Raw genomic sequence first — 19,819 nt, 5'->3', positions numbered from 1 at the left:
ATAGGCCTGCAGTGGGCTCTGTAGCTCTCTGAAGGTATTATTGAAGGCTTTGAACTCATCTTTGAACGAGGGTCTCTTGGACTTGTCATGAAATGATGGTTTTCCTTGGGCTCAGCTTGATGCAAAGCTGCTTTATGAAGACCAGGAGGCACACTCATCTTGACCTAGTCACCCATGGCAGCTTCCTAGGTGGAGTCCTATCACCGGAGGCTGCAGGGGAGGCTTTAATGGCCCTCCCTCTCATTCTGCATGTGACCAAGGATGGTCCAGAGTGATTGCTCTAGTCATGGGATTCTTAGCAGCAGCCTTTAGCACTAAAGAAAGCAGAGGAGTGTGGAGATGGCTTTTTTTTGTACTTGTAGGTGATAATAAAGTCTGGGGTACTGTAAAGTAGGGTTTCCCAAACATTGTGTCCATGAGGAGGCCACATAGGTGACTTGCCATGTATCTAGGAACCAACTCTATTGTGCATAGACTTTTATTTAAAATTAAAGATGAATGCAGCTTGCTAGAGTACTTGCCTGGATTTGTATTTTTCTCCAGAGAGGAAAAGAAATGCTGTGTTCTCTGGCATTACAAACCTGAAGCGAATCAGTGCTTAAAGGCTATGGTGCAAAGTGCTGTATAAATGACACTAGCTAGACAGCAATGCCTTCACCCTGCAGTTAGATGGGCCGCATATTGTGGCTTCCCTTGCTCCACATTGCTGAGCTCCAGCCACAGGAACCTTTGGAACAACGCATTTTCCAAAGCAGGCTCTGAGCATTTTTCTGCACGCTGAAAATGTGGATTTGTGTATGTAAAGCTGTGTCTGTCCATGCACTCTGGACACTTAGAGGCCTACTAACTGCATGCATGCAAATGTAGTTTGCATATCCAAATCTGAGTTTCTGTACACACACTGCTTTGCAAGAGCAATTTTAGAGGCTGCGTTCAAAAACATGGCTGTAAGTACAGTGCGTGTATGAACCATGTGAGACAAAGTTTATGGTCCCATAGTACGCTCCTCTTTTTAGATTAATCTGAACATTTTAAATGACAATTTGGGATTTATGATGGGGTATAAGAGCAGGGCCTGAGGCTCTGAAATCATACCACTCCCCCAGGCTTTCCCCTAGTTATCAACAAATTGCCTTTTTTCCTAAGGACAATTCTCCCACTGAGCCAAAGACCCACCAGGGCCCAGCCACCAGAGGGCTGTGTATGCATTTTGTTGGGTTCATATTAAGGTAAAGGGCTCAAAATGGATTTCCCCATCATCCCAGTGAACAGATTTCCATGATGATTAGCAGGATGGGGGGGGAGGGGGGGCTCCAGGCATGGGGAAAGGCTTAAGTGAGGGCTCAGAGAGTTGTTCATGCAAATGCTTTGGAGGCTTTATAGGAGGGGCCTTTACTTCTTTGTGTCTTCTTTGCTGTATTTCTGCAGGCCCCTGACATGCTCCGAGTCCTACCATGTTTACAACATTTTGTAAATGTTTGCGATGTGGGTATAACTTGTATAGCAGCAGCTACATCAAAGACAGTGTTTCTCTTAGAGAGACTGAAGAACAGACTTTAATGGTGATATGGTCAGTATCAAAAAAAGAATTGCACCACAGCTGACAATAAGCATTTCACAAAGCACTTTCATGGGGTGAGAGGTTAGGGCACCTACTGAAGATCTGGGGAAGGGTGAGCGCAAGCCCATCCTCCTGTAAAGGCCCCTCCCAAGCCTAAGGGGAGGAGCCACTGAACCCAGTTCTCAGCTGAAGTCAGGGGACAACTAATGACAAACAGGGGACAGGAGTGAGGGTCATAGAGGCAAAATCAGAGAGTCGGAAGGGGACACCAAGCAGAGAACCCTGGACAGCGCCCACTGCTCCTCGAAGGCTTCCAGGGACCAGTGGACCAGCCCAGGGGAACTCTGCCTGGATACGTGAGCTGAGGGAGGAGCGGAAATAGGCCCCACAGTCACAGAGCACCTTCCTCCTCTTGGTATGATGGATGGTCACATTGGCCAGCGCCAGGAGGAGGTTGATGAGGAGGTCTCGTGACATTGTGGGGCCATGGATGGGGTGAGCGTAGATCAGGAGGTGCGGGGGAAAGTGCAACCAGAACCTGAGGAGAAGGTTCTGGAGGAGCCGGAGAAGGGGCTGCAGTCTGGTAAACTCCAGGTAGATGTGCACCAGGGTCTCCCTCACACCGCAGAAGAAGCAGGTGTTAGGGAGGGGGGTGAACTGTACCAGGTACATGCCCCTGCTCTCGGCTCCATGAAGGAGCTGCCAGCTGATATCCTGGGCAGACTGTGGCACCAAGGTAGAATACAGACTGGCCCAGCCCAACGGGCGAGGTTAGGGCAGCTGAGCAAGAAGGATGGGGTGGTGGAGCCACAAGACAGATGGGGCTCGAAGATGCTTTTCCTTGGGGTGTCTGAAAGGTCCTAACCCCTATGGTACCTTGCAGGGCGCAATCATTTTCTTCCTGGCTGCTGCTGAGGCCAGTAGAGGGAGGCTGCTCCCCAGCCCCCGAGCTACCGTCCTGCCAGCCAGCGGAGTGCCCGCACAGCGCGGCGCGCGGCTCTGACTGTGCCGGGAGGAAATTCCCCCTCGCAGCCCAGCCAGAGAAGGGGTCGCTGTTGCCTTGAGGATCCCACCGCCCCTCTGGCGCCCCTCTCCGCCTTTTGTTCCCAGACCGTGCGCGTCACCGTCTCGGCGGCTGCTGGGCGGAGACACCCAGACGGAGCAGCGCTGCTGCCGGCGCAGGAGGCATCCCCGTGGCGTTGCAGAGGGACGCGCTGACTGCCACCGGGCGCTGATCAGAGCCCAGCACCCAGCCAGCTGCCGGGCGGAGCAGGGACCAGCGCGCCGATCCCGAGCTCCCGGCCAGCGGGGCGCGCCGCAGCCCTTGGGGCGAGCCGCCGAGCTCCCGGGCCGGCGCTGCGATCCCCGGCGCGCCCAGAGGGATGCGCGCCTTCGGCCCGAGCCTCTGGGGCCGGTGAGCAGCGCGCAGCCGGCATGGAAGCGGCCGAGGCGGAGCCGAGCCAGCCCCTCAGCCCGGCCCCAGCGCCGCCGCCCGAGAAGAAGAAGCTGCAGCGGGCGCCGTCCCCGGCCAGACCCAAGGATGTGCCCGGCTGGTCCCTGGCCAAGAGCCGGCGCGGCAGCCACCCCGGCTCGCCGGCCTCGCTCTGCGGGAAGCAGGGCGCTGGGCCCGGGCACTCGCGGCGGCCGGGCGGGGGCAAAGACGGGCGGCCCGAGAAGAAGGGGAAGCAGCCGCAGCCCGCTGGCGGCCGGGGCTCCGGGAAGGGGGCTCCGGGCCGGGCCGGGGCCAAGGCGAAGGGGCGGTGCCGGGGGCCAGCCGGGGAGGAGCCGCCGCCCCCCCTGAGCCTGACGGACAGCAGCTCGGAGGGCTCGGACTGCAGCGGCTCGGAGGAGGCCAAGCTGCTCTCGCTGGAGCTCAGCGGCAGCGACCCCGAGTCCCCGGGCAGCGCCCCGGCCCTGCCCGCCGGCCAGGGCATCTCGCCGCCGCCCGACGAGCCCTCCGCCGCCTCCATGGCCAGCAGCCGCCTGCAGCTCAGCACCTCGCTGGCCTTCTCCGACCTCACCGAGGAGCTGCTGGACGCGGGGCAGGAGGGCCTGGCGCGGGAGCTGGAGGAGCTGCGCTCCGAGAACGACTATCTCAAGGTGCGGGGCTGGCCGGGCGCGGGGCGTGGCAGGGCACGGAGGGGTCCTGGCGCAGGGAGTTGTTGGAGCGGGAGCGGGAGCGGGAGCGGGGCCGGGCGGGGGTTGTGGGTCACGGGCCGGGGCAGACGTCGGGGTCTGTTAGGGGGTGGGGGCGTCACTCGGGTCCCAGCTGTGTTGTGCCCCGGGCTCTCGCTGCTCCCGCCCCCATAGGCCAGCTGTGTGCCGGGGCGGGGCCGGGCCCTGGGCGGGGAGCGGCGGCGGAGCCGTTAGGTTTGTGTTTGGGTGGTGTCAGGTTCATCGCTTGTCATCCGGGTTGTCAGCCGCGGCCCTGGCTCGGTGGCTGAGGAAGCCCGGCTCAGGGGCTGCCTGGAGCTCGGAGCTGTAGGAAAATCCGTAAGGAGGCTGCTGGGTGCAGCTGCCGGAGGGAGCCGTAGGGTCTGTGCAGATCGCTGTGGGGTGCGCTGCACTTGGGTGCACCTGGCCTGGGGGACAGGCTCCGGGTCTGGTTCACTAGCCCCTTACTGTCCCCCTGCCTTACTGCTCACTATAAGCATTGCCGCTGGCGTTGCCCCATTTACGGAGGTGCAGCCCCCCCACCCCCCCCGGTTTAAAAGCTGTGGATTACTGGTTTAGACTCAGTTCATGCAAAGCCAAATAAAGTAGTAGGGTGTTTTTTGTTTTTTTTTGAAAGCACATTGGCAGGAAGTCAGGGTTTCACGCAGACAGGCCCCTTTCAGTATTCTGATACAGAACTGCTGCAGATTTTCAAAGTTGTCATGGCAATGTAACAACATTTCCTAGACCTTAGAAACAGATAATGACATGTTAAAAACTCTGCTCAAAGCTCATTAGACCTGTGACTTGGGAGATTTCTCAGTTCCGGAAAAGGATCACCATCCTTAAGCAGACATGGCTCTGCCCCCTTGCCTGTGTGGTGGACGTGTAACCCTTAACAACTGATGTAGAAATGGAGTTGGGGCTAGTCAGTATGGAATAAGGTCTGCCAGGTGTTGTGGCTCATACTGCCACTCTGCCATGCTTGTCTGCTTGCAAGAGCAGAGCAAAGCAAGTGTGATGCTCTTGCAGTATTTGCATGCACCTATTGCCTTTGGGAAGCACAATGACAGGTTCACCCAGCATGTGCTGACGCAGTTGGCCTCATTTTGGGGAACAGATTTTCCAAATCATTTACTTTTCCATTGGTTCTTTCTCATGTGTGCTGTCAGCATGGTGCCTGCATGTCCCTCGGGGCCATTTTCCAGGCCTGTGGCTTTGCTATCTAATTCATTAACACATGAAACAGGACGGAGGGCTGGGTGATTGGGAATGGAATAAAGGCGCTTTTACCTGTAGGGAGCTGGTCTGAATCCAGGCTGGGACAATGAGCAAAGTTCTCTGTGATGCAGAGGTTGAATATTGCTGGAGACTACAGGAAAATCTGTAGCTGTGACTGTACTTTAAAGAAAAGTACAGGAAAACGGGGCTAGGCAGGCTGCAGGCACCTTCCGCCCCCCGAATGTGCCTAAGCGATGTGATGTTGGATGAAATAAATGTAGTCACCTCTGTAATCTGAAGAGCCGTGTCACATCAGGAATGGGTTCAGAAAGGTGATTTTTATGCCTTTGCACCTGCTGTTGCTGAGGACTCAGGTTGGAAGACAGGGCAGTTTTCCGATGCGGAGGCCAGAAGATTGCAAGTGTGTGGGGATTTCAGCTCTGAGATGAGCACTGTGCAGAAGTAAAACCCTTGGGGATGCTTCCCAAGGCCTTTTGTCCGTTAGCAAAGCTCTTGTTCACAGCTGGAGTCCAAACTCCTGCCAGGATTAGTAGGAGGAGCTTTAGGGCTTTGATTTACTGTCAGTTGGAAAATACAGATGAGAATCCTCCAGTTTCCCAGGAATGTATTTGAAAACTATTCTGTCTATCCAGCTTAAATAATTACACATCCCTGTGATCCCTTTCTGGTGACAATGTGCATATGTAGCAGGGTTACACATCTTACTAGATGCGGGCAGAAGGATTCAATCCTACTGGTTATAAAATGAGAGACTGGGGTTCGACTGTGAGGCCCACGGCAATGCCAGAGTGACAATTGCAGCACCCTATCCCCTTTGCCACCCCTGCTCCTCGGAAGGAAGAGGGATTGGGTTTCTACTGGGGTGGATTTCTCCCTGCTGGAGACTTCATTTTTCATATTCATACTCTGAGCAGCAGCATAGCTGGGCTCTATACCTTTCCAAACTGCAGTAGAGTGAGACTGATCGGGTTGTGCAGAGGCATTGCTGTCTGCAGACTCAGGAAGTCAGCACCATGTTGATTTCAGGTGGGTCACGTTTGGAAGGTTTGCTTTGCAACCATGGGGGCAAGACACATTTTTTTGTTTAAAATGGGAGAATTTTGAAGAAGTTGTTAAGTTAGGCACTCACCAAGCAGGACTTCTATGTTGGGACTGGTGGGTGGATTTTTTTCAAGCCCTCATGTATAGTACGATTCCTGCATTTCTGTAGCTGAATATATAATTGGCTGTATAATAGTACAGCAATATTTCCTGACATTAGGGAAGAGCTCCCAAATGGATGAGTGATGTGCTGCTACAGCGGTACATGTGGAGTGTGGCAGAGTGTCAGTACTTCTGATCACACCTTTCTGACTTGTGTATTCAGTATAAGCAGCTTATTTCAGGTTCCTTTCCTGAACCCTCAACCTCGGCCTGTGGAGTAATACACTGTGCTCCTGCTGGTTCGAAACCACGGACAGACATGCCCTCCTGTGCACTGCAAAAGAAAGCAAGTTGCTGCATGAATTCTGCCCATCTTTTCCCACAGGGGTATGGGAATAACAATATGGTAGAGCGTGACCTAGGGAGCCACTTGATAAAATTGGCTCCACATTGAAATAAGTGTTCATAGACAGCTAGGTTTTAAGGCCAGAAAGGATCATTATGATCATTGAGTGAGTCTGAGCTTCTGTATAAGACAGTCCAAAGAATCTCCCCCAGTGATTCTTGCAGCTAGCCTACAATGTCTGGTTGAGCTAGAGCTTAGGGTTGGAGGTTCTCCTGACTCAAGTTCATCCTTCTTGGTTATTGATAAATCACTTATTTTCTAGACCTCATGAAAATACTGACGTCCAAATGCTTTGTCTTCGTCATGGTGTGAGTTTCCACCAAAAGCAGGTATTAAAGAAAGAGATTCCTGAGGAGGAGGCCCTCCCTTGCCCCATTTCTGACTGCCCAAGTACAGCAGGACTATGCTAGCATTATGCACAGTATGTTTATGAGCATCAAAGTATAAACACTTCCAGCAAAGTGCAGCTTCATATAAGTTATCGTTGCCTCTCTCCTTGGATATGATTATAAAAAAAGTGCTTGTTAAATGGAAAACAAATAAACCAATTCCACCCCTCACTCTTTCCTTTCTGCTGCACGTGCTTCCTGGGGACACAGGGTTTTTCAAAGACTAAGAGGGCAAATTTTTGTGGGAGTCCCTTGCTAAAATATTGGCAGCACTGGAAGGGATCTCTGTGCTGCGCCAAAGCTGTAGGCTCTTGGGGTCTGGGATGTTGTCTAATCTTTAGTAAGATGAGCTAAAATCAGAATCACTTAGATTCCCAACCGCCTCCAAATGTTCAGGGTTTGTATAAAGTGAGATCAAGAAGCAAAATGCCGCTAAGGTTTGGTTTTGCACAAACACCTCAGTTCTGCTCAGCTCTGTGCTTGTGACTAGATAGATAATAATTTGTATCTTGAATGGGGGAGGAGCAGAAACATGCACAAGGTCTTTAAAATGACCCTGTTTGAAGGCGTGTGCGTCCCGGCCTGTGCTGTATTATCCCAGAAGTGCAGTGCGATTTGTACATTTGGACAGAAGCTAGTCACTGAAACCTCTAAACCCGACTGCTGATACCTCTTCCTCTCTCTGATCAGGAGTGTTGGAGGGAGAGGACTGCTCCCCTCTGGCTTCTACTGTAGATATGTGTGGGAGCTCTGTTGTGTGCACCTGCCCTGACCCTCCTCAGCCATCCGGATTCTATTGAAAGCATTTCCCCTAAGAGACAGCAGAATTCATGCTCAGATTGTGAGCTGTTCAACTGGAGGAGCTGTGCCTTTAAGAGCCTCACCAGCTGCCTTGTTGTCACCCAGCAGTGTGGTGAGCAGGACCCCCGAATCCCTGCTCAGCAAAACGGAAAATGTGAGATGTGATATGGCAGCAGCTGCGGAGAGATGTGAAGACAAAGAATGGGGACTGGAGATCTAGTTTGGAATGAGGGGAGGGCAAAGCCTTCAGACCAATCCCTGTTCAGACAGAAAAGGGTCATGCTACAAACATTAACAGATGGACTGAGACCTGCTACAGCCCAGGGCTCTAAACCTGACTCTGCTCATCCCAGAATTAGGCTTGTTAGCACCCCCTCCCCCCACCAATAACCTTCCCCAGTTGATCTGTATTGTCTTGCGACGCCCTTTTTTTGTGTGTGAACGGTTTGTGCTGGGCTCTGGTTGATGTTTTGTGTTCTCACCTAATGGAACAAGGGGGAAGCAGGAGATGCCAACAAAATGTGTTGTTGAGCTCCTGCCAATATGCCCCTCTCCTGCAGAGGTGCCCAGGCTTTGCTGGCAATATGACAAGACCCCCAAGGCTGCTGCTAGTTTTCATTAATGGGATCAGATTGCTACCGCTCCCATCTTAGAACATGGCCCTGTGGCCCCAGGAGGCTATAGGTCCCAGCATGGCTCTGCTCGCATCAAGGTGGAGGGTTGCATTCTGGGACCTGTCACCTCTGCGGGCCACTTGCTCGCCCTCCTGCAGAGGAGCATGCCTGCGGCTCTGCTGTAGAACGCTGGGTGCATGTGGCCACCCAAGTCATCAGTGCTTTGTGGAATATCCTGCTGGTTGTGTGTGATCTGAATGCAGAGTGAGAGGAAAGAGACTTTGTGGCCCCTTTTTACTTTTGAAATGTTGCATGTTTGAGTTAGCATTGATCGAAGCTCTCAGCTGTTAGTTTGGCTGTTAATTTATGGGGGCAGCATAAAGCTGTGAATTGTTTGTTTTTTTCCCTCCTTAACACATTTTAATCTCTGCTGAGCTGTGCGCTATCTGCTGGCAAGATGCAGTGGGGTGTTGCAGCACTTGAGAATCTCTTCCAGGTTGCCGTGTGCAGAAGGCACAGTCCAGCCTTTCGTTATTGCACATCAGTGTAAAACAGATGTGCTGTATCTGGTTATTTGCCCAGCACAATGGAGGAGGAGCCTGGGTTTACAGACTGTCTCTGGTTTCCAGAGCTAGATCAGAATAGCTACAGCTTTTCAAGAATACTTATTGTGTTTTCACAGCACAGGAATACATACCGCATCTGAACAACAATCCCAGCAGAGATGTGGCTAGGTTACATCATACCATTTCCCTCCTCCCCCCTTCCACCCCCCCGGCCCCAACCTGCCCCATCTTGTATTACAGGGCTGAAATAAATTATGCCAACCTGGCACCAGTCTATTGCTTTTATATTGCGAAAACCAATATGTTGCCATCGCTATTTGGGGGCAGAAAAGGGGAACACTCTGGAGGATCTGGCGAAGATTTTTGAGAGCAATTAGTGATTTTGAGGTCCCAACTTGAGCGGGTTTAAAGGGGCCTGATTTTCGGAGGTTGGGTGCTCAGCACTTTGAGACTCAGGACCCTTTGAGGCCCTTATCTCTTCTGAAAATCTTGGCCTTAGGTCCCTGGGTGAAATCCTGCCCCATTGAAGTCAAGCCTCATTGAAGTCAATGGCAAATTGTGCCTTGACTTCTCTGGAGCCAGGATTTGGCCCCAGACTTGTGAGGAGCCCAGAGCTGATCAGGGAGAGAATGAGAGCAGGGAGAGGAGAGGGCAGGGATAGGGGCTGATCTCCCTTATCGTTCTTCCAGGTATGTCTCAGAACCACCAGTATAAATAACAGCCATTCTCCTGCAGCACATTGCTGTGCCCCACCATTTGCTCTGTGGGCAGATGGCTACAGGTCCTTCCTGGAGCAATGGCAGTTGGCTAGCAGCCTGGCTTGTGTTGGCGTTGAAAGCTTGTGCTCTCTGCGGTGTGCCAGGCTTTATTCGCCCACTCTGTGCCCCAGAATCCCAGAGGCTGCCTATCTCTGGGTGGTTGCTCTTGGCTCACCTGTCTGTGCAGCCCCCAGGTGACAGACGGCTTCACTCACTGCTGCTGGTTGACCGCCACTCAGACTGACTTGTTGGAATACATCAATCGTTGGACCTGTTGGGTGGGGCTGAGGATTCTGAGTTTCGTTTGAGCCAGTACTTTGTAGCCGATCTTATCCCAGCCTCTGGCTGGGGGAGGTGACCTGCTGTCCCCTTGTGCTGTGCAGCGACCCAGAGCTCAGGCCTGTGGCAGCGGAGGCCAGCTGTGTCTTTTGGGGTCAGGGGCCCCAGGAGTTTGGGATACAGCATGGCATGGGGTCTGGAAGCCTCGGCAGCTTCCTTCTTACTAATTCCCAGTGGAAATCCCCATCTCATTTTCTCTGGTAAGTTATAGCATGATCCCCTCCTCTGGCACTAATTGAAAGCTGCTGCTTTTGTTCTTTAATCTCAGAGGAAATGTCGCCTTGTCATTCCTGGCTAGTAATCCCCATTTTACAAGGAGAGATCACAACCACACTGCACTGCCATCCTGCATCAGATCCGTGGGGTTTCTAGCCTATGACCCCGCTCTGACTGGGTCTGGTACCAGAAGCTTTGGGGGAAACTGTGAATGGACATAGTGCACACTTAGCTAAACATATGCACAAGCTTCTGTTCCTATTATTGTGGCCATCTCTTGTTTTCTCTTCCTTCTCCCCTCCCCATTGTGTATTGTCCTTATTTAGACTGCAAGCTCCTTAGTGCAAGGACTGTCTTCTATTGTATATTGTCTAGCATCCAGTGAGGCTGGGCCTCAGTCCTGACTGGAGGCTCTGCATCCTACTGTAATCATTAGTAATAAATTATATCGTAACAGGCTCATGAGAGAATTTTTTCCCTAATTCCAGGCATGTAATAGTTAGCTTGTGCCTTGAAGCAGTAGGGTTGATATCCTTTACATATTTTCATCCTAACTAACTTAACAGCCGGTGATATTCTTATTATCCATACAACTGTCTGATGTCTTTTGACTCCTACTAAGCTCTCTGTCTCAATATTTTGTGCCAGCAAGTCTCTCACATTAATTATTCATTGTATAAAAAAATTCCTTTTACCAGTTTTAAATTTTCTCCGTACTTGCAAATACCTAAGCATGTGTATCACCACTTGTGTGAGTAGTTGCATTAAATTCAATGGTTAAAATCCTGTTGACTTCCGCAGAGCCAGGATTTCATGCTGTGGGTCTACTCACAAAGGTAAAGTCATGCACACGCATAAATGTTTGCAGGGTCTCTCTGTGCCTGTCATCAGTTTTGTTGCTGTTTTCTGGACCTTTGCCACTTGTGCTCCTTCCTGAGACAGAACTGGAATGCCATAGGTACAGCAAGGCTGCTTTTATATAGGGATACAGTGTGTCCAGTAACAAGAAAAAGAGGACTTGTGGCACCTTAGAGACTAACATTTATTTGAGCATAACCTTTTGTGAAGTGAGCTGTAGCTCACGAAAGTTTATGCTCAAATAAATTTGTTAGTCTCTAAGGTGCCACAAGTCCTCCTTTTCTTTTTGCGGATACAGACGAACACAGCTGCTACTCTGAAGCGTGTCCAGTGTGATTTCTAGCCCTTTCTCAGATACCTCGTTTGTTCATTGAGCTGCCCAAGGTGATGCCAAGGGACTTTTCCTGAGTGGTAACAATTAATGTGCAGCCCATCCCTGGATATGATCATGCAGCTCTCCCTGCTATCACCTTGCACCTTGAGTTTCATCTGCTGTTGTACTTTTAAGTTTTTAGGGCTTTCTGAATTTCCTCCCAATCTCTTCTCTACTCTTGACACACAGTTATTTTTGTCACCTGCAAATTTTGCCACCTCACCATTCAACTCTTTTTGCACATAATCAATACATCGATTAGAGAAAAGATTGTGGGGACCACTGTTAACCTCCTTCCAGTCTAAAAATGAACAGTTGGTTTCTGTTTTTTCTCTTAACCAATTTCTAATTCATGACCGAACTTTAGCTTCATCCCACGGCTACTCTGCGCTTGTCTACACTAGAGCAGCACAGCTGCGCCTCTGTAGTGTTTCATTGTGGCCACGGCCTGTGCTGACAGGAGAGGTTCTCCCATCGGGGTAGGTAATCCACCTCCCCAAGAGGGGGTAGCTAGGTCGACCTCGCACTTTCTGCACCTGGGGTTAGGCTGGCTTATCTACGTCGCTCAGGGGTGTGGATTTTTCACACCTCTGAACGATGTATCTGAATCGACCTAACTTTTTAGGCAAAGGTATCTGCTGGGTCAGCTGTGCTCTCTGGTAGGGTAGCCTGAATAAAAAGGGCTTGGGACTCCATGGCTGGGTCTCATCCAGGCAGCTCTTTAGAGCTCTGATGAGGAGATGGCCACGTTTTCTTGGTACAGCAGATGCCATCCTGGAGATAAACATGAGTATTTTTTAAAGCACAGAGTTTCTGCCCGTTTCTGCTGAATTAAAAAACCCACAAAGATTTGAGCCTTTGTTTGGTGTGAACCTTCCAGAGGTGAAGCCGATGCTGCCTACCTGAGTCTGCAGAAAGCCTGACATGCTAGTTCTGAGAGGTGGGAACTGTGCAGCAGTCACCTGTTCACTGGTACTGGGGCTGAGCTGGAGGGCGTGGCGGGGAGGGTGTTGAAGGGAAGTTAGGTGGAGTAAAATCAGTCCTTTTCCTAAATTTGCTGATTTTTCTGCACTTCGCCTCCAGGGGCCATTGTGTGCGTGGGGAGGAGGAGCTCCCCATGTCAGCAGCTGCATGGGATGCAGACAGCCTCTCTGGCTTGTCGTAGTGAGGCATACAATGAAATCTAGCTGCTGTGATGCGATGGAAGTTGTTTTACATTGTTAACATTCAGTAAACCAGCATTACCCTGCTTCAGCCCCCGATTCACTCGCCTTCCATCTGGATTTTATATGCTCATAGTCTCAGTAGCCCCTGGAGTTACAGATCGGTGCTTACCCGTGGCTGGAAACTGGATGAGTTCATAGCGCACAGAGTGAGAGCCAACCTGATGTACTAACAGTGCTCAGTGGCCCCTAAAATCAGGTCAGAATTGAAGTAGGTGGCGCGTGGGAAAGTCAGGCTGGAGATCCGAATGATTGTGGCTGAGGCTGTAATACGCCATGACTTACTGGGCTTATAAATGAACACTAGGCACCACTGGGAATCTGAGAGCTTTCCTTTCTAGCCCTGGACTGCACAAGACTCTGGTCCTTAAATGGTCCCTCAGGCTAGCGTGGTTCTATTTTGGCACTGGTCCAGGACTTTCTCTATTAAGTCCAGGCTCTTGGATCAGTGTAATTTTCTCTCCCGGGACGCCTCTCGCGAATTCGATATATCACCCTTTGCTCGGAGTCCCTGAGCCAGTCTGCGTGGCAGAGCTCGTTCATAGCGAAATCAGTTTGAATTAATTTGGTGATAAAAGGTTCATGAGATGCTAGATTGAATGCTCCACTGAAATCCAGGTGGAATATGCCTGCTTTCCTCACGGCTCCCAAGCAGTTTGTCATTTTTATTTTTAAACCAATCAAATTTTCTGGGAAAGAGCTGTCCTTTATAAGCTTGGGGTTGGCTGCACATGGCTGTATTACGCCCTGGAGGTGAAACCTTGCCTCCATTGGGTCTGTCTTTGCTGCAATTAAAAACCCGCCTGTGCCAGCTGACTTGGACTCGTGGGGCTCTGGCTAAGGGGCTGTTTAATTGCAGAGTAGATGTTTGGGGTCAGGCTGGAGCCTGGGTTGTAGGACCCTGCAAGGTGGGAGAGTCCTAGGGCTCAGGCTCCAGCCTGAGCCTGTTCTGCTACGCTGCAGTTAAACAGCTCCTTAGTCCGAGTCAGCTGGCACGGCGTTTTAATTGCCATGTAGGCATACCCATTGAGGCCAGTGGCAAAACTCCCACTAACTTTGGTCATTCTAAAGATATTTAGGGGATATCATTAATCTAGGATTTCATTCTAGATATTTAATATTTTCTAGTATTTTGTCTTCGCATGTTTTAAAAAAAAAAAAAAAGACAATACCAATAATTCCACCAAAACCTGGCGAGATGGTTTCCACTGGAAGGTTTTGATCACGGTAGCTCAAACAGAAGTTGTGGGCTGGATGCAGGAATTGCTGGGCGAGGTTTCCATCTCCTGTGTTATGCAGGAGGTCAATCCCAATGGTCCTTTCTGGCCTTGGAAACTCTGACTCTGTGAGCAGGGGGAGGGAGGCTGCTCTGTACAGAAGTCATTCTCCAGACCGCTGGCACTGGTGATGCAGCAGTTTGCTCAGAGGGAAGGACTCTGTTATAGTTTCAAATGTGTGTTTTGTGCCCTTCTCATGTACGTGCAAAGCTCAGCTGTGTAGTCACAAATCCCCAGCCTGCATAAGGCGTGAGCGCTGTGGGCACACGTGTCAGGTGTACACTTGTTCACTCACACTTCCAAAAGCTGGGCTTCTGAGGAAGCAGATGGCTTTATTTACCATTTTGTACCTTTTCTCATTCAAACCATTCCAGTGAGGATTTGGGGACGCTGCAAGCCAAGTTGGCCCGGAGGTGGGCCACGCAATTTCCTGCTCTGAGCTGCTGCACTCTTCCCTTCAGTCAGGGCATGGCTACACTTGCAGATATAGAGCGCTTTGAGTTAAACTAGCCTTCGGAGAGCGCAGAAGGGAAAGCGCAGCAGTCTGTCCACACTGACAGCTTCAAGCACACTGGCATGGCCACATTTGTGGCATTTGCAGCAGCATTGGGAGCGGTGCATGCTGGGATAGCTGCCCATAATGCAAGTGGCTACAACGTGCTTTTCAAATAGGGGTGGTGTGGTGTGAAGTGTGACAGGGAGTGTGTTGTGTGTATGTGGGGGGAGAAAGAGTTGGTTTTTGGGGGGCTGAGAGCATGTCAGCGTGCTGTCTTGTAAGTTCAGACAGCAGCAGACCCGCCCCCGCCTCTCTCTCTCTCACCCAGCATTCCACACTAAGGGTTGCTTTGTCTCGGAGCAGATAAGGAGCTGGCTGTCAGAAACGGAGCTTTCAACGGGCATTTCCGCATTCCTACCGCCGATTCCAAACAATGACAAGAGTGGCCGCTTGACTTAAGGGGATTATGGGACGTTTCCGGAGGCTGATCAGAGCACAGTAAAGCAACACCTCGTTCACACTGGCACCATGGTGCTCCAGCGAGGGGCGCAGCAAAAGTTATTCCACTCACCAAGGTGGATTACCAGCAGCCCTGTAGCCGCGGAGTCAGAGCGCTCCGTGCCTTGCCAGTGTGGACAGGTAGTGAGCTAGTGCGCCCGGGGCTCCTTTATTGCGCTGTAACTTGCAAGTGTAGCCAAGCCCTCAGAGAAGCAATCATGTTTGGGCGAATTTGGGGCACCTCTGTCTTAAAGGGGCAGTGCAGACTTAGGCAAGGCTCTAGCTTAGACCCGGCTGCTTCCCTGGTTGGTCTGCTGAGTTGTCCCTCCTCCAGCCCATCATGTTTGTTCTTGAGACCTGAGGACTCCCATCTCCTGCCTGCCCTCAAGAGTGGAGCAGCAGGACAGAGCGATGCGTGCACCACTCACGATGATGCAGGTGGGCGAGAAAGAGACTCTCTTGCAGTATGCATCCGATGAAGTGAGCTGTAGCTCACGAAAGCTCGTGCTCAGATAAATTGGTTAGTCTCTAAGGTGCCACAAGTCCTCCTTTTCTTTTGCATCAGGCCATCTGAAGAGCTAGTGGTTACATTTTGGGCCGGTGTTCTCTAATTTGACATGTCTGAGACTTGTTTGGTTTCTGAAGCTGATCATGTGTGTACAGGGAGTTCTTGGGAGTAACAATTGCCTTCCCTTGGTTTTATGTTGGAAGAATTTTCATAGAGAAATACTTGCGTGCTGTACTTGGGGACACTGGGAGGGGGTGGGGGTTGGACTGCTGTACTCCGTACTGCGCAGTTCCAGCCCCTGCCCTTTGTTCTACTCCTAATAAGAATAGCTATCCAGGGCTTTCCAAAGGTGGGAAAGCATCCCTGTGATACAGCCTTTCATTACGTGATTGCATACGGCTGCTCAATCTGCACCGCTCCCCAGGGCTGTTTGCTGAGTTTAATTGGATGCAATCACAGCCCCAGCGACTCTTAACAATGCAGGTCTCTTGCTAAAAGGCAGCTTCATTTCTAAGGATCCTTTCTCCAAACACATCTCCCACGAGGCCACTCTGCCCCCTGGAACTTGCTGTTCCAGAGAGCTGGCTGTGTTGTGTGTTCTTCCTTTCCAAACAGCTATGGCATATCTGCCCTGGTGCTCTGACCCAGAATAGCCCCTGGGAACAGTCAAAGCCCAGTGAGTGGGAGCCAGTCGTATGGGACGTGTTGGCACAAAGACTTTCTTTTCAGCATTTAGTGCCTGTGTGTGGTTGTAGAGGTATGTGTCCGGCCCCGATGGCCTGGCCCGGTGCTTCTTCCAATTGCTGCCTCCCACAAGCGGCAATGGGTAATTACCTGGCACGCAACGGCACCTGGAATCGTGAGCTGGGTTGGATTTCTCCCCTTTGGCATTTCAGGAGTTCACACTCATCTGGTTTTTTGTTCTCCCTGCACTCTGAGGAGCGGCTGGATTAGCCTCTCTGGAAGGTAATCCTGGATTGCCTGGCTGACGGTCTCTATTTGCCCGCAACAGTGACTGGCCCCCACAGCCGCCCAGCCTCGTGCTCTATCTGAGTCTCAGCCTTCTGGGTGTTCCTGGGCCAGGCTTGTCGATGCGGGAGGAAGATGGGTCCTGACTGAGCAGCCTCACAAAGAAGGCTCTTGGGGAGTCTTCCTGTTGGCCAGATTCATGCCATGTTTCAATGGCAATGAGCATGAAATGGAGCAAATTGTGGCTGGCCTCATTTTTAATATGCATGTTGGACACCACAAGTCTCAGGAATGCAAGTAGCCTCTGTGCAGGGAGATGGAGCATGGCATGCTAGGACCTGTAGTTTGCAGAGCACACCTGTATGATTATGTCTGTACTTAACACCAGCAATGTGCTGCCCAGCACATAGACATCCCTTGCCCCAAGGCTTTCCCCATCAGGGCAGCCATGGGATGTGGAGCAGGACTCAGTGGGCTACGTTCATTCACCCAGTGCCCTGTTCTGTTGTTACTGTGGTGAAGTTCCCTGCATGAAGGAGGTGGTGTGGCCAGGGCCCTGCGCTGGGAGGCAGGAGGTGGGCTCTGTTCCTGGCTGTGCTAGTCACCAAGGGTAAATCGTGTGCCTTGGTGACCCTGTCTTGCCCTTTGTATTGTCCTTACACCTTTGTAAAATGCCACCAGAGCAGGAGTTTCCACTTGCCCCCTTTGCCAAGGTGAAAATGGCTTCAGATGGTGGGAGGCAGGGGAGACTTGGGACCCAGGGCCTCTGTTTCCCTATCTGTGAATGGGGTTCCGAGCCCAGCTTTGGGATGCCTGGTGGAAGGGCTGTGTACATGCTATGAGCCTCTGGGGTGGCGGCTGAGGGGTTTGCATCGTGTCCCGTAGCACATTCAGCAACTGAAGTGAGGGGGAGAGTGCTGTGCGAGTGCTTCCTGACGGCAGATCGAGCTGGAGCCTTGGGTGCCCTGAGAGATGATGCCTCGTTTTGTCATCTGAGTTGACATGCTGGCTGAGACAGGCCTGCTAAGCCATTGTTCATGTCCCCTTTTCACGCTGGCTCAATCAAAAGGCTTTCTAATGGGTGCTGTCCCGTGACTGGCTTTCTGCGGCTGTTCACAGCAAGTGACTCATTGGCCTGGAATAACAAGGGAATTTATATCGCTGTTCCCACCCCCAAAATCCACTCAGTAAAAGCCCGAGGGTTTCGGGGAAGGCAGCAAAGAGTGTGACCTCCAGAGGAACTGGCAGGGACCTGCTGTTTGTGGTGGAGTCCTGCAGCTGGGGCAGCCAGGAGTGCCAGCAGGTGCGAGCGCTCTCTAGACTGGGCGATGGGTAACGACTGGAGGAAGCCCAAAGGAAGGAGTTCCCCTCTCCCCTAGGGTTGTGTGCTGCCATCTGGATGGGAACTGTGGAACCCTGGGGGGGAGGGACGCTGCATTGCCATCTCTCTGCCCTCGGACCTGTCAGTCTGGGGAGGGACTTCGCCCCTCCCAGCTGACCCAGGCTTTCCTGCCACATCCCGCACTGGAGCCCTTGCCTGCTTGGTTGTTCCCATGGCACCAGGCAGTGATGTCCCCAGTGCAGGGTTCTGAGCTTCCAGTGGGAGGAGGCAGGAGAAACTGGGCTGGGGACCCAGGGCACTGCAGAATAGGGATGGGAAAAGCTGCTGTATTAGCCTTCTCTCTCCCTCCCTTTGCTCCCATGTGGGAATCCTGCTCGGAGCAAACCCGTGCTGGGGATGGCTGGTGTCTGTGCTCTGTGCACAATAAGGCCTTTTCTCTCACCCAGCCGCGTGGGACTCACTAGCACTGTACACGTTGAAAGCACTTCTTACACATGTGGAAGGGAGGGAGCTGACTAAGGACTAGCCCAGTCCTGGGAAGGAAGGAGCTCAGGCAGAGCAGTGGCCGGGCTTGCCCCAGGCTATGCAGCCAGCCAGGTTCCTAAGGAATCTAAGCATGTAATTGCGCACCCCTGCAGTGCCCTATGCTTGTGTCAAGTCAACCATTTGCAGATGCAGTCACTCGCCTAGTGTGCAGCCCTGGACTCTGCATGCATCAGGAGTTCCATGGATATCTGAGCCAGTGAACCAGGACCGCCTCTTGGGAGCTCCTGGCTCCCTGTCCTGAGCTCAGCCTGCTAGGTAGTACTGCCCCAGAGCTTTTCCTTAGCAAAGGAGGCCCCAGTGCTTGAGGGCTCCGAAGGAGATGCTTGGTGCTGCCTTGCCAGGGGCAGAATGGAGCTGCGGGGGCACTCCTGAGACATAGGGGAGTCAGACGCACTGTACTGGCCACTAGAGGATTAGCTGAGGTCTTTGCTTAGCAGAGATCCCTCCCTGGGACGCGCACACAATCTGCTCTTTAACTTTTCACTTTGCCGTTAATGTTACTTGATGTGTTAGCTCCTTTGCCGTAGGGCGCCAGGCCTCCTCCTGCAAAGCTAGTGCCTCCTGGAGGGCAGCAGGGCCGTGAGTTCACCTGAGATTGACTGGCTGGCCTGTCACCCCAGCAGGCCATGGCCTGATTTGTTTTCCAGCTTGGGGGAAGTGTGGGGGTTGCAGCGGGGGGAGAAGAGCTGGTAAATGTCCCGCTATCCCCCCCAAGTGCGGGTGTGCACTTCTGCATGGCAATGAAACCCCAGAAGCTGAATGGGGCTGCAGACCCAGACAGGTCCTGCTGTGCAGAGGGAAGGGAGAGCAGAGCATCCCCTTTGTGCTGGGGTGTGTCTCAAGGACATTTACAGGCAGCAGGGCTGGGATGAGAGCCCTTCGCTGGCCCGGGTCAGAGGTTGGAGTGCAGTGCAGTCTCTCTGTGAATCGCTCCAGCGCGAGTGGCCCCTAGGGCAGCCTGCTGCATTGCCGAAAGATCTTTTCCTTGCCAACCTGCATTGCTCTTGTTTTAGCTGCTGCTTCTGTCTGTGCTATGCCTGTCCACACCCCCTCCTTCCTCATTATTTCACTGTAAATGTTTTTGGCCCCTTGCTGCGCCTCCCCCACTGTCGCCCTTGCTGGAGTCTCTCAGGTTTGATTTGTTTCTGCGGGATGTCAGGGTTACTCAGCATGCTGTCATTGCAGGGGGAGTTGGGTGTTCTGGAATTACCTCCAGCTCTCTGTCTGTGAGCAAGGGCCTGCTGTTTGTGCGGTGGCGTTGTGTGTGTGGGGAGGAGTGTCGGTACCCAGAGAGTCCGTGCCGTGTTCTTTCACAGGCTCTCTACGTGGGCAGCGGTGCACCGCTGGTACAGTGGGGTGAGTTGGGTATGCAAAAGAAGAAGCAGGAGCCCTTTATTATTCACACGTTTCTCTTGGGTAGCCTGAAGGAGACCGTGGCTAATTCAGCATGTGCCTGAGGCAGGGAAGGTTTTATTAGCTCCATTTTAAAGAAAGGGAAACTGAGGCATTTGACAGTTATGTGAATTGTCCAGGGTAACAC

The 19,819-nt window shown here is 52.1% G+C and overlaps 1 protein-coding gene across 2 annotated transcripts in view; it reads left to right on the top strand.

Moving 5' to 3' along the window:
- The first annotated feature begins 2,873 nt into the window (after nt 1-2,873).
- The window catches only part of MTCL2 (microtubule crosslinking factor 2), an 81,612-nt gene continuing 64,666 nt past the window's right edge, over nt 2,874-19,819 (top strand). For both annotated transcript variants that reach the window (XM_084645350.1, XM_084645349.1), the window contains exon 1: nt 2,874-3,661. In XM_084645350.1, coding sequence (XP_084501476.1) covers nt 2,996-3,661 — 666 coding nt within the window. In that variant the 5' untranslated portion in view covers nt 2,874-2,995. The remainder of the gene's footprint in view (nt 3,662-19,819) is intronic.

The sequence above is a fragment of the Lepidochelys olivacea genome, assembly GCF_965140295.1.
Source record: "Lepidochelys olivacea isolate rLepOli2 genome assembly, chromosome: 13".
Taxonomy (NCBI): Eukaryota; Metazoa; Chordata; order Testudines; family Cheloniidae; genus Lepidochelys; species Lepidochelys olivacea.
This window is presented reverse-complemented; position numbering and strand designations above follow the sequence as displayed.